Raw genomic sequence first — 18521 nt, 5'->3', positions numbered from 1 at the left:
TCATGGTTCCCTCAATGAACTGTAGCTCCTCAGTGCCGGCAGCACTCATGCAGCCCCAGACCATGACATGCTTGACTGTAGGCAAGACACACTTGTCTTTGTACTCCTCACCCGGTTGCCGCCACACACGCTTGACACCATCTGAACCAAATAAGTTTATCTTGGTCTCGTCAGACCACAGGACATGGTTCCAGTAATCCGTGTCCTTAGTCTGCTTGTCTTCAGCAAACTGTTTGTGGGCTTTCTTGTGGATCATCTTTAGAAGAGGCTTCCTTCTGGGACGACAGACATGCAGACCAATTTGATGCAGTGTGCGGCGTATGGTCTGAGCACTGACAGGCTGACCCCCCACCCCTTCAACCTCCACAGCAATGCTGGCAGCAATCATACGTCTATTTCCTAAACACAACCTCTGGATGTGGTTCTTTGCGATGAGGTGCCATGTTGAACTTCCAGTGACCAGTATGAGAGTGAGAGCGATAACACTGAATTTAACACACCTGCTCCCCACTCACACTGAGACCTTGTAACACTAACGAGTCAAATGACACCGGGGAGAGAAAATGGCTAATTGGGCCCAATTTGGACATTTTCACTTAGGGGTGTAATCACTTTTGTGGCCAGCGGTTTAGACATGAATGGCTGTGTGTTGAGTTATTTTGAGGGGACAGCAAATTTACACTGTTATACAAGCTGTACACTCACTACTTTACATTGTAGCAAAGGGTCATTTCTTCAGTGTTGTCACATGAAAAGATATAATATAATATTTACAAAAATGTGAGGGGTGTACTCACTTCTGTAAGATATATATATATATATATATATATATGTACGGGGTTGCATAGCTGCAGACCAGTCAGGGTGCCCATGCTGACCCCTGTCCAACGCTGAAAGCGCCAACAGTGGGCAGGTGAGCATCAGAACTGGACCACGGAGCAATGGAAGAAGGTGGCCTGGTCTGATGAATCACGGTTTCTTTTACGTCACGTGGATGGCCGGGTGCGTGTGTGTCATTTACCTGGGGAACACATGGCACTAGGATGCACTATGGGAAGAAGGCAAGCTGGTGGAGGCAGTGTGATGCTTTGGGCAATGTTCTGCTGGGAAAGCTTGGGTCCTGCCATCCATGTGGATGTTACTTTGACAGTTACCACCTACCTAAGCATTGTTGCAGATCATGTATATTCTTTCATGAAAATGGTATTCCCTGGTGGCTGTGGCCTCTTTCAGCAGGATAATGTGCCCTGCCACAAAGCAAAAATGGTTTGAGGAACACAACAACGAGTTTGAGGTGTTGACTTAGCCTCCAAATATCCCAGATCTCAATCCAATCGAGCATCTGTTGGATGTACTGAACAAACATATCTTGGTGCCAGATACCACAGCACACCTTCAGGGGTCTTGTGGTGTCCATGCCTCGATGGGTCAGGGCTGTTTTGGCAGCAAAAAGGGGACCAACACAATATTAGGAAGGTGGTCATAATGTTATATTGTATTGTTATATATTGTACTGACAACTCATCAGTTAAATACATGACATCTTATATTCTGCATAATATGGTGTTTTTAAATAAACTGAAAAAAATCGCTTTTTGGACTGTATATGTAACTCTCCTTCATTTCTGAAACCGCCACATTACAATATTAATAACACAATTATTAATAAATACTACTAGCCTAATAATAGTATTTCAGTAGTCTGTTTTATGTAAAAATGTAAAATGTATATATATATATATATATATATATATATATATATATATATATATATATATATAGGCCATATATATTTTTTTTTATTTTTTATTTTTTTTTACAATACTACTTGTATATTTATCTATACTCATTTTATTTATTTCTATGAAAACTCACTATAAACAGTATCAGATTTTATAAAATAATGAATTTCATGTCAATACCACTAACTGCGTTGAGGCGACAGATGCCATCTTAGGGCTGTATGCCCAGACATGTACCTGCGTGGGGATTCCCCTTCACACAGTCCTTCGTCTGCTGTGGGGCAGGACTCAGGAGGTCTCCGTATCTAAGCAGTTTAGCTCTCCATCATGCACACGACATCTGCATTTAAACAATGGATGCAGTCGGAAGCTGATGGACAAAGGTCAAAGGGGACGAAACGGGGGAATTCCGTATTTAATTAGCATGATTAAACTGGTTTAGCTTTCAGTAGTTATCCGCGCTATACATAGATGATTAGCAACTGTTTGGTGTTAAAGAGCAAAAGACTAACGTTTTGTTTTTGTTTTTTTAATTACTATATACCCTATTATTTCGATTACAAGTTTTTATATTTTATTTGTGAATGTTGAACGATAGACGCTTATTAAATTTGCATATTAGCACAGAGCCTATTATGCATGACGTTTTTTTTAATAATAATAATATTTCTGGGTCAATTTAAACAATGATATTTCTGAGGGAAAAAAAAATATATATATATAATATAATAAAAAATTATGCTTATTAAGTAGCAAACTGCATTTTTTTTCTGTGGGTGAACTATAATATTCGATGTGCATACAGGACATTTGAACCTAAAATCTGAGTACATGAAATCTGATATTACTGAAATATATATGAAAAAAACATTATTAATAATATGTTTTCATTCATATCCTTTACATATTTAATTTATTTTTTCATAGGTTTCTCTTCATTGTCTTCAGTGTTGCAAAATAAACAAAAACAATGCATGTATGTTTAATTTCCTATTTATAGTAATTTGTCACATTATTGTGTAAGTTAGAGGCAAAGTCAGCCATGTTGACTGTGTGCTGTCATAATGGCATAAGAATATGTATATATATATATATATATATATATATATATATATATATACTTGTACATATGCAGTACAGTCCAAAAGTTTGGAACCACTAAGATTTTTAATGTTTTTAAAAGAAGTTTCGTCTGCTCACCAAAGCTACATTTATTTAATTAAAAATACAGTAAAAACAGTAATATTGTGAAATATTATTACAATTTAAAATAACTGTTTTCTATTTGAATATATTTGACAAAGTAATTTATTCCTGTGATGTCAAAGCTGAATTTTCAGCATCATTACTCCAGTCTTCAGGTCACATGATCCTTCAGAAATCATTCTAATATGCTGATCTGCTGCTCAAGAAACATTTAATGTGTACAATTGTACAAAATATTTGTGTACAATATTTTTTTTCAGGATTATTCGATGAATAGAAAGTTCAAAAGAACAGTGTTTATCTGAAATCTAATCTTTTGTAAAATTATAAATGTCTTTACTGCCACTTTCGATTGATTTAATGCATCCTTGCTGAATAAAAGTATTCATTTCTTTAATTTCTTTTCAAAAAAATAAAAATTCTTACTGACCCCAAACTTTTGAACGGTAGTGTATAATGCTACAGAAACTTTGTATTTCACATAAATGCTGTTCTTTTGAACTTTCCATTCATCAAGGAATCCTGGAAAAAAAAAGTACACAACTGTTTTCAACATTGAAAATAATCATAAATGTTTATTGAGCAGCAAATCAGCATATTAGAATGATTTCTGAAGGATCATGTGACACTGAAGACTGGAGTAACGATGCTGAAAATTCAGCTTTGCATCACAGGAATAAATTACTTTGTCAAATATATTTAAATAAAAAAATATTAAAATGAGTAACAACTGCAGATTATGAGTTACCTGCGGTGAGTCCGACATAATGAATCCACTAACACGATACAGCGAATGCCGGTGGTAAACACTCGTGTTCCAATACTTGTGCACGAGTTTTGGGAGGCGTTCCCTCGTAAGGAGGGGGGGCTGTTCTTACGCATGCGCTCATTTCAAAAACTCAGTAACAGTCTTTGGTTTCTCAGTCGACAAAAAGATCCTCTTTAGCACATTTAATTTTATGAAGCGATGAGAATACTTTTTGTGAGCGAAAACAAAACAAAATAATAATGAGTTTATTCAACAATATCTTCTCTTCTGTGTCATTCTCATACGCTGTTTACGTCCAGCGCTTCCAGGCTCTACGTCAGAACGCCGACTCATTATTGGCCGGCTCACACGCATGTGTTGTGCTGCTCACGTGAACAGCTTTGGCCAATACTGAGCCGGCATTCGTACGTAAACACGGAAGCCTTCACTGTGCTTACTGCGTCACCTACATATGAATAATGACAGAGAAGAGATTGTTGAATAAAGTCGTTTTTGCACCTTGAAAGTGCTGATTATATGGCTGTCTACAGACGAGTCACATACCTCTCGGATTTCATCAAAAATATCTTAATTTGTGTTCTGAGGATGGGTGTGGAATGACATGAGGGTGAGTAATTAATGACAGAAATTTCATTTTTGGGTGAACTAACCCTTTAAACTTGTTGTTTTGAATGTGAGCCACATTCTATTTTTTTTATGTCACTTTCTTGAATTAATGCTGTATGCAATATTCTATGCAAAACGGTTCCAATAAAGTAGTTTGTAAACTGAGAGACTGACAATCATCGACACGATCTCAGTACGCATTACAGTACAGCACACTCAGTACATACTACAGGAACGCTACTCGTATTGCCAATAAACAAACAACAGTGGGCGTGTAAGGGGTGCTGGTTCCTGTGCTGTCTTGACTGCTCGCTCTATGTGTGTGTGTGTGTGTGTGTGTGTGTACACTCGGACTGTCGCCACGCCCCTTGATGAGCATGTCAGGACTTGTTATGAGACTCTCAGAAGAGGGTGTGGCCTAAAGCGAGCACTTCGCGGGAGTGAAAGCAAGTTGCTGTCATCATAAGGCTACAGTTTACAACTGAGCACACGACTAATTACGCATCCCATGAACTGACAGCGTTTTTCTTTCCGACAGTTTGTGGAATAACATGAACGGACATTTCACGAAGTGATTTTGAAGCACGACACATAACTGGTGTCAGAGCATAACAGCACTGGAAAAACATCCACTGACTTACAACGCATTTTTGAAGGTAAGCATAAATGGGTTTTTATTCGTGATGCATCTCTTTGTTGTTTGCAGGAATCGGTGAAAAGTACTTATTTGGGAGCAAGTAGATGTGGCACATATTATGCACAAAAATACTATTTAGGTAAATGACAGAATCTGAATGCATTAGGTTACACGAATAATCATTTAAGGGTTAGATCAGGTAAGTTAGAAATAGATATTTTAGCCAACAACGTTACTATTTTTTACAGTTTGTGTAAAAATTGGGCTTGGTGTTTTCCTCCCCTGCTTACTAAAAAAAAGCACATGATGGAAACTGTGTTTTGGAATACAGTTGGTTTCTAGCTGGTCCGGGCTGCTCGTTTGTTCAGGTGCAAGCTGCTAGACCAGCTACCAGGTGGTCAGTCAAGCTGGTTTTTGGAACTGGTAGCTGGTCAACCAATAAATAAACAGCTTGGACCGTCTTAGACCAAAGTAAAAACCAGCTACCATATTGCACAACAGAACTACCTGCTTATGTTGGAAGAAGTGATTTTTGTACAACGCGTAGCGTTCATGTCCTATTACCTACTACATATAGCCATCGGGTATTTGTAGATGATAATAAAACAAGTATGTATATCAAAGAACTGTCAGTTTCCAAAAACTTCCACCTCTTCAAATCTTTGACCTTGCATCACTCAACAAGTCACCGGCTGCGCGTTTGTAGGTGCCACTTTTCCGACGCTTCACAATTTCCACGTTCACAACATGAGCCCTTGTTGCCAATTGAGAAAAAATCGATAAAATCATAGTCGGTGTCGTAATTAGGAAAATGTAATATGTATTCCAGTGGAATTAAGCTTTTTAAAAGCACTTGAGTGTTAGAGAGACTCGCTATATCGTAAGATTGTGTTAAAGAGCGCGAGAAGCTGTCTGTGACATCGCGTGCACGGATTTGTTTACAAACACACCCGTGAGCACGAGGCTGCAGTTTCTGCCCTCTGGTGGACGCTCAGAATATAGGTTGCTAGGTCAGATAAGAAAAATGTTTTGATTTTCTTAAATGTACGTACATTATTGTTACTATTAATAATAATTTATATACAATACATAATATTTGTTTTTATTTATAATAATAATAATAATAATAATAATAATAATAATAATATTTAATATTAATATTAAGTCTAAATGAGTGCAAATTTATGTTAATCTTTATTTTGGGATGAGGATGTTTTTTTTATTTACTTTACATTTTATTATTATTATTATTATTATTATTATTATTATTATTATTATTTATTCCATGAAGTCTAAATGAGTGCAAATTTTATCTTTATTTTGGGCTGAGGATGTTTTTTTATATTTACTTACATTTTATTATTATTATTTATTCCATGAAGTCTAAATGAGTGCAAATTTATATTAATCTTTATTTTGGGCTGAGGAAGTTTTTTTTTTTATTTACTTACATTTTATTATTGTTATAATTATAATAATAATTATTATTATTTATTCCATGAAGTCTAAATGAGTGCAAAATTATTTTCATCATTATTGTGGGCTGAGGATGTTTTTCTTTTCTGAAATGTACTTACATTTTATTATTATTATTATTATTATTTATTGTCATCATTATTTTGGGCTGAGGATGTTTTGATTTGTTTTTCTTTTCGGAAATATACTTACATTTTATTATTATTATTATTATTTATTGTCATCATTATTTTGGGCTGAGGATGTTTTGATTTGTTTTTCTTTTCGGAAATATACTTACATTTTATTATTATTATTATTATTAATTCCATTAAGTCTAAATGAGTGCACATTTTTATTTTCATCTTTATTATTGGCTAAAAAATGAAATAATTTTGACAGCATTCCCCTTAAAATTTAATTAGCATGCAATTACATATGATGTCATTGCTGCAGCTGCATCTGTAAACAAAACAGTTGACATTCAAACATTTTTATAACATTTTTCTGCTTTTCTCATGTCAAGGCTGTAACTGTTATGGCCCGACCAGAGATGGAAAGCAGGGTGGATGATCGCAACCCCGGAGCACCAAACAGCTGCAGGATGGAGGTGTTGCGTCAGGACGCCTGGCCGAGCGGCAGCATCATCCAGCCCTGCCACCGACACCGAACCATTGCCACGCAGACCAGCACTGTCTCCGCACCACTACCCCACGTCCCCACACAAGATGCCTTCAGCTCAGACAGTGTCCAGCAGCAGGACAGTCTACTCAGGGATAATACAGGTAAGGCACTGCAACATAGTGATCATGCTGCTGAACTGATGTTTATGCGATGTGCATTGGTGGAAATCATTAGCATAATATATTTAAATGAGATTCAGAAGACGAAATCAATGGCATTGAGTCCAAGGGTTAAAATTCAGCAGATGTGACTGCCCGCCCCTCCCCAGTCAGAGAGCTCTGTTTAGACATGTTTAGACATGTTCTTTGCTGTTGGCTTCCTGTCAAGCGCTGCTCAGTCCACAGTGGCAGCATGTCACAGAGAATCACATATCATCTCAATGTTGTGGTGTCTCTCTCTCCTTACGCTGTCTATTCCTCATGTTTTAAACTAACTTTAGCTATCAGTTAACCTTATCGGACACTTCTGCTGACACTCCTCCTTAAAGGCTTTCCTCACTGGCTGATAGCCTGTCCCTGGTCCCTCCCTGTCCTCCAACTGTCCACCCTATCCCAGCCCACCCCTCATTCCTGTCCACCAATGGCTGGATCTCAGCTCAGGCTGCACCGGCTTGCAGTTACCCTGGCAACAAGCCAGAACCCAGCACTCCCGCTTTCTCAAGTCACCTGCGCCGAGGATCAGCAGATTCTCATAGCTGCGCCACTAATCTCCTGCACGGAGGCATTTTCTCAGTGCGCAAAACAAGAAAAAGCTCACTTAAAGTTAATCTTTAATCTTTAAATGTAATGTTTAGTAAATTTGTAAATGAATATTAATTTTTCATACTGTACATTATAATTCTGCAGTGCCTAAATTCACTTGTAGCATTTAAAAAAAGATTGATTTTAGTCTTTTTATTATATTTATATATATATAATAAATATTATTTATTATATATATATATATATATATATAATATATGCGATTGGGCTAGTTTTAGCTGTGATAGGGAAGGTATTGAATAGGAATTGGGCTGGTTTTGTTAGGCAAACCTGGCAACCCTGCACACCAGTAATGTTTTTTTTTTCTATGGTACATTTTTAAAAGCTACTTAAATGTCCTAATTGAACTAAGGCCTACTTCTGGCTTAACCTAAGCCCTGTCTTGTGAAACCAGGCCATAAAGATGTTGTTAAGAAAAGAACAATACATTTTCATTTAATTGTAAATAACATGCATTTAAGTGTTCAACAACATTATATTCGATTCACACTTAAATATATTCTTTTAAAGTTTATCATTTCTGTAATAAGCACTCTTTTTAAAGGTATGCTTGTTCTTCTTACAAATGACTAACAATGAAGGTTTACTTTAAAAAGGCACAAGTATGAGAGGTGGGGACTGGGATTTTAAAGTGTGTTAGTAGCTATTCGCTGTTCGTGGATGTTGAATTAGGTCATTTGGTTGCCAAGTGTCACAGAAGGTTAGGAAGTCCACACTTCATGCCTTAAAGTTGGCATGAAACGGAAGATACATTTCACTTTTCGCCCCTATATGTATCCGAGTGAATTGGCCTCTTGAATGAGAAAAAATGAAGGGCGGGACTGTTTTTTGTTTATTGGGGAGTTATTTTGATTAAAGATTATGAGGGCACATTAATATAAAATAATAATGATGTGCACACTGCACAGATAAAAATCATTTATTAAAAAAACACTGCAATATCCCATAAAAAAATGAACTGCCCATTTTGATTTCATGGTGACTTTAAGAAGCTAGAAGATTTTGGGATGTTATGCCATGTTAAAATAGCAGTACTCATTCAGAGGTGATACATATTATTGCTTTCCTGCTGTCACCTAAACAATAAGGATATGAAGTTTGCATTCAGCCAATAATAGATGATGAGTGGTCATACATTTAATCAGATTAGTGTCGATGCTACCGTTACTGTACGGTACAGAACAGAATGTGAATGTTAAATAGACCATAACAGAACAACCATTGTGGCTCTACATGCTTACAAAAGTCACTTAAACAAATAGAGAATTTGGCGCACCCTTGCATATGAAATCTCACTGCTATTGTAATCTCTGTTTAATATGTATTTGGTTAGATTACCCACTCCTTTGCATGTCTGCCTGTGTTAAATGGTTGTATAAATAATATTGACCTCGACTGAACCCGTGTAACAGGCCCATATATCTCGGCCCATTATGAGAATACTGTTAACATTGTGCCAGTGGCAATTTTACTCAAAGTAGTAACCTCAAATGAACTTGGGTACTAGTTTGACAGTACTACCAGATTGTATGACAACAAATGACGACTTTCAATGGATCAATTGCACATGATTAATTAGTCCTTAAATACAAACAGCACTAGTTCACTTCTGAATAAACATTTCCTGATAATTTACTCACCCCTCATGTCATCCAAGATGTTCATGTCTTTCTTTCTTCAGTCGAAAAGAAATTAAGGTTTTTGAGGAAAACATTGTCAAAACATTTCGGTCAAAATTACAGTGATTACATGATCCCACCTGAGGAATAAGTGTCTTATCTAGTGAAACGATCAGTCATTTTAACTGACGCTCCACGCATTACATAATCATGTTGGAAAGGTAACGCTTGACGTAGACGAGAGTACTGATACAATGTCTACAAAGCAAATATGCAAATACTAAGCCAAACATCCTTTACAAATAAAAAAGGTAAAACAACAATGTCGGACGATTTTGAAATTAGAGGAGAAAATGAGATGGAGTACTTCCGCCTATGTCACACGTGACCTTTCCAACGTGATTACATAATGCATGGCGCATCGAAGAGCAGTGCAAGACAAGCATTTGTGGTTAAAAAGTATATAAATTTATATTTTTTTTAGAAAATGACCGCTCGTTTCACTAGATAAGACCCTAATTCATCTGGGATCGTGTAGAGCCCTTTGAAGCTGCACTGAAACTGCAATTTGGACCTTCAACACGTTGGTAACTGTTGAAGTCCACTGTATGGAGAAAAATCGTGGAAAACCTTACTTTCTTTTCAACTGAACAAAGAAAGACATGGATGACATGGGGGTGAGTAAATCATTAGGAAATTTTAATTCTGAAGTGACCTAACACTGAAGAGTGGTGTTGCATTTAGCTGAGGAACACGATTAAAACCCAAAGTATACTTCAGCCGCCTGTTCCGCGCACTGTCCAGGTGACGTAATCTTTATTATCAGGAGGGTCTGTGGAAGTCCATGCATTTTTAATTTCCTAATTAAACTTCGATTAATGAATTAATAATGAATCATTTTTAATGCTTTTTAAAAGTCATAAGGTCAAAAATGTTAGGGTGATATGATTTTTTTTTTTTATAAATATAAATTTTTGTCTACCAAATCATAATCATGTAGTGCTGTGCCAACACACAAACATGTTGGGGAAAAAAACAAAAACAGGAAGTGAAGTGATATGATAATCATACAGAGGGGACCCCTGCAGACTTTCATGACTGTGTCAAGGTCAATAAGTCTCTTAAAATAACTTATTTTAGACAAGGATTTTTATTAAAGACAAGGTTCATGTTGTAAAATATCATGTTGTGTGACTCCCCAAAAATGTAATTCATAAAATTCATATTTGTAAAATAAAAGATACTTTTAATTTGAAAGTAAAATCTTTTATGTACACTCATCTATTCAAGGTTTATAATAGGGGAATTGTGTACAATCAATAAATTATTTGTACTCTTATTGTTTTTATTTAGGTACAGGACAGGAACTCTCCAGCCCCAGAGAGAGACTGCTTCCCCTGCCGGATTTGGTAGGAGACCATTCAAGCTCCTCAGAAGACTCGTCCGGCAGCTCTACCAGTGAGGACAATCCCAGCTTGGAGGAACAAACAGTGGAGCGTGTGGCCTTGAAGCTGAGGACAATCGGGGACGAGATGAATGCAGTTTTTCTTCAGAGGGTAAGGTTCACATTTGTCTAGTTGCGTCATTGCATTTGTCTTAAAGCGTCATTAAGTGTGATAAAGTAAACAGGCGCGTACAGGGCAGTCTCTGTTTGTTAATATGAGCGAGTGTGGCAGGGCGTGCACAAATGTAGCCTCCAGTGGGTCTTCTAGTAAATGGATCAATATGATATTCACAATCCTGTAGTGAGTGTTGTGACTGGAATCGAGTTTCCAGTTGTGGCTGAACTTAATAACCTTTCCTCCCTCCCCCTCCCCGCTCTGGATCCCTGTTGTATCGCGTGAGGAGCTAGTCTGTGAAGCGAGCAGCAGTAAACACAGGCTAATCACCCCCCCCCCCCCCCCCCCCCCCCCGACTGAACCCACCTCCCTCTCCTCTCCTCAGAAAAACACACATGACGTCACTGCTTTGCCTTAGCGTGCAGCTCTCCGCTCTTTTATTTACCTATTTTTAAGTGTGTGCGGCACTTTCCTCATTTTCAGTAAGAGTCGATTGCTTTTACACACTCGTCCCAGTTTCCCGCACATGCAAACACACCTGCACCGACACACGTAATGTAATAAAACCAAGTATGACTTGTTGAGGCAGCTGCTGGCACGGTCATGTGCAGAAAGTCTGCGACCTGTCGTGTTGCCTCGTTGAACTCTGATGCCGGTATGTTTTTACTGGATGAAGGCTCTGTTTACTGTGGCCGGCAGAATGACATGATAGGGACTTCCCTAAACGGAGAAGTGCAACAAAAGCTCAGTGTGATTGTGCAGTATGCACGCTCACAAGTACCGTTCTCTTTCGCTGTAACATGTGAGACCAGCGGACCACAGATCCTCCTCCCACCCTCTTGAACTCAATCACTTCTCTCTGTTCCTTGTCCTCTTTGCTCCCTCCTGTAGTTTAAGCCTTCAGTTGTCCAGACACTTTCTCTTAGACTCAAGGCTGTAACCATGTATTGAACATTTGGGGGGCCCTGCCTACTTAGATTTGATTGGCCATCTCAATTGTTTTGACATTGACGAGCGCTGTTAGAGGCAGACCAGACTAAAAATGTAATTATTAAATCTTTTTGTCATCCCAACAACATCACATATATATATATATATATATATATATATATATATATATATATATATATATATATTTTTTTTTTTAAATATTGAGGATGATCATTGGGCCATTTCTAATTATTGGGGGGACTTATCCCCCTCAATGACTATGGTGGTTACGACCCTGCTTATACTCTTGCATTCCAACTTCCTTTTAATCTCTTTTGACAATGAAGACAAATCCCTAATTTCATACCTTCCAGGGATCCTCATTCAAATTTTAAAATCATGGAAATTAATAAAATCTTAAAAAAATATAATTTCTATAGTAAATATAATTTGTTAATAAACATTTTTTATTATATTATGGAAATATATTAAATGTAATTATATAAAAATATATATATATTTTATAATATAAAATTTTATTACAATATTTAATATAATATATGAATCATAGAAATTAATAAAATATTTTAAAAAATGACATTTCTATAGGAAGTATTATTTTTTTAAATATAGTATTATATATATATATATATATTCTATATCTATTTAAAATAGTATATAGTATTACTCATTGTCAGCTTTTGGCAAAAAGATTGAAATATGTTCCAAAATATTGGATCTGTGCAGCATAAATGAAGCCTAAAAGACATGCTGCTGTCTATTATGTCAATAAAAAATATTTAATCAACAATATTGACAAGAAAACCACACTGCTTCTTAATAATATTAATATTATTAAGTTAATAATTAAATATTATTAAGTTAAAATTAATAATTTTTCTTTAGTACTGTTTATTTGCGTTATTACTTGAAGCAATGTTTACTCAATTGACAAATTATTTTAATTAATTTTGTTTTAATTTAATTCGTTAATATTAGAGCTTTTAATTAGCATAATAGTTTATCCTGTTTTAACAAAAACTTGAAATTTTATTGTAAATATGCGTTTTTATATTGGAAATTCATCAGTCAAAAGATGTAGTAACCCTCACCTTCTCAATATTGTGTCAACATTACCCATCTTGCATCTTTCTCTCCGTTTAGCTCATTCTTTCACTGTCACTTTCTTGTTTTCCCTTCTCCCCCCTCCCATTAAGAGTTATTTTTAGTGGATGACTCATAGCAGCTGTTGACTAGTAATGCGCTCCTCTGTGCAGACATTGTCTGTCTGGGACTGCCTCACCCCACCTTGTGTCTATGCACACACACGTATACATAAACCTTGATACACACACTCCCACTCAAACACATCGTCAAAAAAGTTGAAGCAATTACCACACGGCTGCTGTAGGATAGAAGAGGTGGAAAAAGCTAATTACACAAAACAAAAGTTTCGAAATTCAGTTTTCAAAGGGGGAAGGAACTAAGGCACAGACCTCAAATTGAGTTTTGCTTCATACCCTTGTGACATAAAAGAAGTATTTAATAGTATTTACAAGAAGTTCTTAATAGGATTGAATGTGCACTTTGTAGTGTAGTAAAAAACTATATTTAATGTCATATAAATAAAATAAAAGACCACTTAAGTGCGTATTTAAAAAGAGTACACGCCTTAATTGCACTTCTTTGTAAGTTTTACTTTAAAGTACATTTTAAATCGTAATGTTTTAATAATCTTTTGACATGCTTTAAAGAAAGTCACTTATTTTGATTTGTGGAATAAGATACTAAACCACATGTAAAGTACTTGATTGTAATTTTAACTCTAGTGTGTTGTTCAATATTATATTTAAAGTTAATATATATTTTAAATGTACTAAATTGCATAAACAAGTTTCAATAGAAATGACATTGAAATGTCAGTACATTTTGAAACCATATTTCAAAGACTATAGAAATAATTATGAAATTACATATAAAGATGCACTTAAAGGTAGGGTAGGCAGTTTTTTTCATAAAGTTTTTGTTATACTGGTTAAAACTCCACATTCTGATAGCAACTAATAATAAAAGTTGTCTAAATATTAAAATAAATGTACATATATCTTCTGTGGAATTCTCAGGACTGAAAAATATTCGTCCAATCATTGAATTCGGTCCGAATGTTCCAATTTAGGTGTATTCTTTTAAAGTATATTTTTCCATAATATGTACTCTTCTTAAAAATAGGCTAAGTGTACTTGTTTTTCACAAAGGTAGGCAGATGATTAGAGCGAAATCTGAAATCTAAGTAGGTCAGCTGTTTCATTTTACAGTCCCTGAGTGCTTTGCAATGTACAAAAACAAGTTTTTTGTGACTCTTATGTTCCCTTTCACTTTTGCGTAAAACACATGATGAGCTCATTCTCCTCTCATTTTTGTTTCAGAATGCTGCCCCACGCTGGCACAACTGGAGAGGCCTGTACCACGGGCTTGTCACTTTCGTCGCCGACACCATCAACACTTTCTACCAGCACGGGCTCAGATAAACAGACGGGTTACGTCACAGGAGGAGTGCAGGCGCTCTCCTGCCGACCACTTAAAGACTCTGGGACTTTTCTGCAGGATCAGATGTCATGTTTGGTTCTTAATCTGTGTTTGTTTGTTTCTTTTTTTTTTTCATGAATTCTCATGTAGCATAGTGACTGAAGCGTGTGTCCCGGTATAGACGTCGGTAGGAAAGCGTGGCTCTCGGCGTGTTTGCATACTCCTTTGCAACTTTAACTGCAATGCTGAGAAGTTACATTAAGCCGGCTCGCTCTCTAACAAACAGAGTGATTAGATCTGCATAGCGCCTCGGGCCCAGAAGTGCATTATGTGTCATGGGTTTTCCTCTCAGTTGCCTTACAGGAGCAATAACTGCGCTGCACTATCAGTCACCGGTGGCGCAGGGCGCGCACCCGCACACCATTAATGGAAAACGGGCGATAATTATCGAGATAATGGAATGCTCATGTACTATGTTAATGGAGCACAGTTGGATCGTGCCTTGCTAACACCCTTCCTTTACTAAAGCCATCAGGGACAATCAGCAGATGGTGTGCGGGTAAACCGACCCTGTTGCCCCCTACCTGAATCTACACTTCGGGACACAAATTTGCCACTTAATTCAAAAATTGGCCACCTCCAATGGAGGTACGGGAGTGAGGCTGGTAGCCTTGTGGGAAAGCCAGACCACTAGTTATCAAAATGGCTGGAGAGCAGTGTTAATATTTGTATGGATTAAGCATGTACATATGTTGTGAGAAAAAAGGACAGGATTAGAATAAACAGGGAGTTTTGTTTTCTTATGTGTTTTGTATATTTTGATGAAATGACCTTAAAGTACTTAACATTAAGTTCCTTTTTTCGGTTTCATATTTGTTTTGTTCTGGTAACATTTTTTTGGACCAACACTGGAAGCAGTTGTTCTAAAATCCAGTGGATTTCTACTTTTATTTAGGAGCCCTGTAAAACATAAGTGAAAATCCCCATAAAATGTACTTTTCATAGAGAATTCTCAAAGAAATATTTGAGAAGCACAAGCTAATTTATTTTGTCCATCATTTGTACTTTTGATGATTTGTTATTGATAAAAATGTTCATTTTCTGCAATGATCAAGTGGATTAAATAAGCATGGAGAAGATATATGCATTATTGTTGTGTTCTATGGACCAAATATCTCTCTGAAGGTTGTGAGAAAAATCCATTTGTATTTTCTGCTGTAACTTATTTGTATACAAAAAGGACTAAACTGAGCCAAACTTCAATCATACTTGAACAAGTTTGTTCTCTATAGCCCTCTTCGGGCGGCAATTCTTTCTCATGGGAACGTAAGCTATTTTCAGCATTTACGGGGGTTAGTCTGTGATTTGCATTGCCAGTTGCATAAACAGCCATTATGTTAAGATAGTGTCAGGGGCAGTCGATCTTACTTTTCGGTGTTAAAGTAGGCCAAATTCCAATCTACATTGTTATGTACTGACAGCGAGTGGGAAGAATCTGTAAAGATTTGAAACGAGACGTTATGGCAAAAACAGGTATGCAATACAATTTCAAAATATGTATTTTATACATTAAAAACCTGAGCCAAGCAGCTATGTTTACCTTATGTAGGCTGAAAATAGAGGTTGCATTAACTTATTTCTGCAAATGTATACGTTTTTAAACTCCATCCATCATTCCGAGATAAAATTTCAACTATAGCGCGTCTGTTTTCCAATTTTTAAACAGGAGATTTAAATAATAAATAGGATATAATTTTCTTCCTATTAAATATAAATGTATTCTTAATATTTCAAGTGTATGACATTTAATTTATGCGCCTGACCACGTGAGTAGCACCTTTCTGGTTTCGTAGGATTACAGAACTGAAGTTTTATCACTGAGGTGCCATTCAAATTTATTCTTACAGACATCCACATGAGAAACAACTGCCGTCTTAATAGGGCATATGAATCAATGTGTAAGATACAGGTCTGTCTGGGCCTTTTACAGATACATAACACTGTTAGCCTATGGGTTTCAAGCACATTTGAAAAACTGTGGCCAATCGGTGGGAAAACTCCTTTAACCACTCATTTCTGTTTGCATTGGCTACGTCGAACAGAGTTTTTATGGTATATTGTGGAGCAGAGATTCCTTTCCTGTGGCTGCCTATCTCATGACTTCCTGTAAAACAGTTGTGTGGTCTCCTTCCTGTGGCCACCTTGTGACTTGTCATAGATACACGTGTTCTCTGATGCAGAAAGGCCTTATTTGTACACTGTAAAACATTTTCAGCTGGTTAAACTTAGAAATGAAAGTTCACCTGCTGCCTTAAAAATGTGAGAACTCAACTTGAAAATAACCTTTGTTTCAACTCAAAAATAGTCAAGACAACGCATTACTTTAAGTTAAAATTTAAACTTAAACTAATGCATTGTCTTGACTGGGAGTGAACTTTCATCGCTAAGTTTAACCAACTGAAAATGTTTTACAGTGTACTGTCAGATTTACACTAAAGTCATGTCAGACACATTTTCTAGCTTTGTACTTTTGTCGTTTTGAATTTTCGATGTAAAATTTCTACATGAATTTTTGTATTGTTTTTTTCCCTTACCATTTTCAATAAATACGAGAATTACAAATGTGTTTTGATGTGTGTGTGTTTTTTTTTTTAGACATCCTCAAACTCATTTAAAATACACAATTTTCAAAAACTAGCCATAATGGCTGTTCAAAAGTCAGTAAATCCAATGCAATCCCCATAGCCAGTATATTAGATAAGTTGTCTTCAACACCATTTTTAATCTTTAAAACAATTATTTCTTGTAAAAAAAAAAACACTATATTAATTCAACTGTTCATCAATAATGATTATTTTAATGTCTTTGCAGTGTACCCATCAAAACAAATACACAACTTAATATATTAAATACAAATACATTAATATGGTGCTATATGCATGTTTTTATAGGCCAGGCCTAAAATGCAACACAGTTTAAGATAATATTCAACAGAGGGGTCTCTGCTCCTGGTCTCTTTTTTCATTAAGGTATCTTCGACCTGCATTAAATGAACAAAAACCTTTTCTCATGCATGTTTCATCTGATATAGTGTAGGACTATTTTACTGTACTCACGCTGAGAAAACCACAAGTCATATCTGAACAAGATGTGACAGATTGGGATCCTCTGATTTGCGTGTGCCCAGAACATTTCCCATGCAGGCCCATTCAGGCTTCATCAGTGTTTCCAAAAGGGTTGTTGATCATTTGAGGCTTCTTTATCCTGTCACATGGTTATGCATTTCATAGCCAGAAGCAACACATCTGTTCTGAAGTAAGAACGTCTCGCCTTGGGGGTTCCTTCACGATAAGAGGAAGTTTGCTTAATTAAAACGAGGAGCTTAATGCAGAGTCCGTATTAATCCTGCTCTCTCCTCAGCTAGAGAAAGAGCAGTGGATCTTAATCAGTCAGGGTCTCTTTACAGCTGGCGCTGCAGTTTCATTTCTCACTATATCGGCACTGGCAGAGATGTGAAGTACTTAAGGAATTGGACTTAATTACTATACTTCATTATCTTGCTGTAAAATGAATAGTTGTACTCTCAATGACATTTCCAAGAAAAAGAAAATACTGTTTATATTTGTTTAAAACAACCAATGAAATCCATTTGAATATACAAACTGTGAATAAAAACAATGCAATGATGTGGAAGTTACAAATTTCAATATTTTATTCAGAATACAACATAGATGACATATCAAATGTTTAAACTGAGAAAATGTAATTTCATGACATCAACACATCTCAAAAAAGTTGGGACAAGGCCATGTTTACCACTGTGTTGCATCCCCTCTTTTTATAACAGTCTGCAAACGTCTGGGGACTGAGGAGACAAGTTGCTCAAGTTTAGGAATAGGAATGTTGTCCCATTCTTGTCTAATACAGGCTTCTAGTTGCTCAACTGTCTTTGTCGCATCTTCCTCTTTATGATGCGGCAAATGTTTTCTATGGGTGAAAGATCTGGACTGCAGGCTGGCCATTTCAG

The 18521-nt window shown here is 36.3% G+C and overlaps 1 protein-coding gene across 1 annotated transcript; it reads left to right on the top strand.

The window, feature by feature from the left end:
- Window positions 1–4779: 4779 nt before the first annotated feature.
- Window positions 4780–17103, top strand: bbc3 (BCL2 binding component 3). The gene is made up of 4 exons (XM_067365139.1): window positions 4780–4979; window positions 6942–7200; window positions 10833–11035; window positions 14395–17103. The coding sequence occupies exons 2-4, from the start codon at window positions 6954–6956 to the stop codon at window positions 14494–14496; spliced, it is 552 nt and encodes a 183-aa protein (XP_067221240.1). The 5' UTR covers window positions 4780–4979; window positions 6942–6953; the 3' UTR covers window positions 14497–17103.
- Window positions 17104–18521: the final 1418 nt, after the last annotated feature.

Source organism: Chanodichthys erythropterus, chromosome 17 (genome assembly GCF_024489055.1).
Source record: "Chanodichthys erythropterus isolate Z2021 chromosome 17, ASM2448905v1, whole genome shotgun sequence".
Lineage (NCBI taxonomy): Eukaryota > Metazoa > Chordata > Actinopteri > Cypriniformes > Xenocyprididae > Chanodichthys > Chanodichthys erythropterus.
Note: the sequence above shows the minus strand (reverse complement) of the source record. Positions and strands in the feature narration are given on the sequence as shown.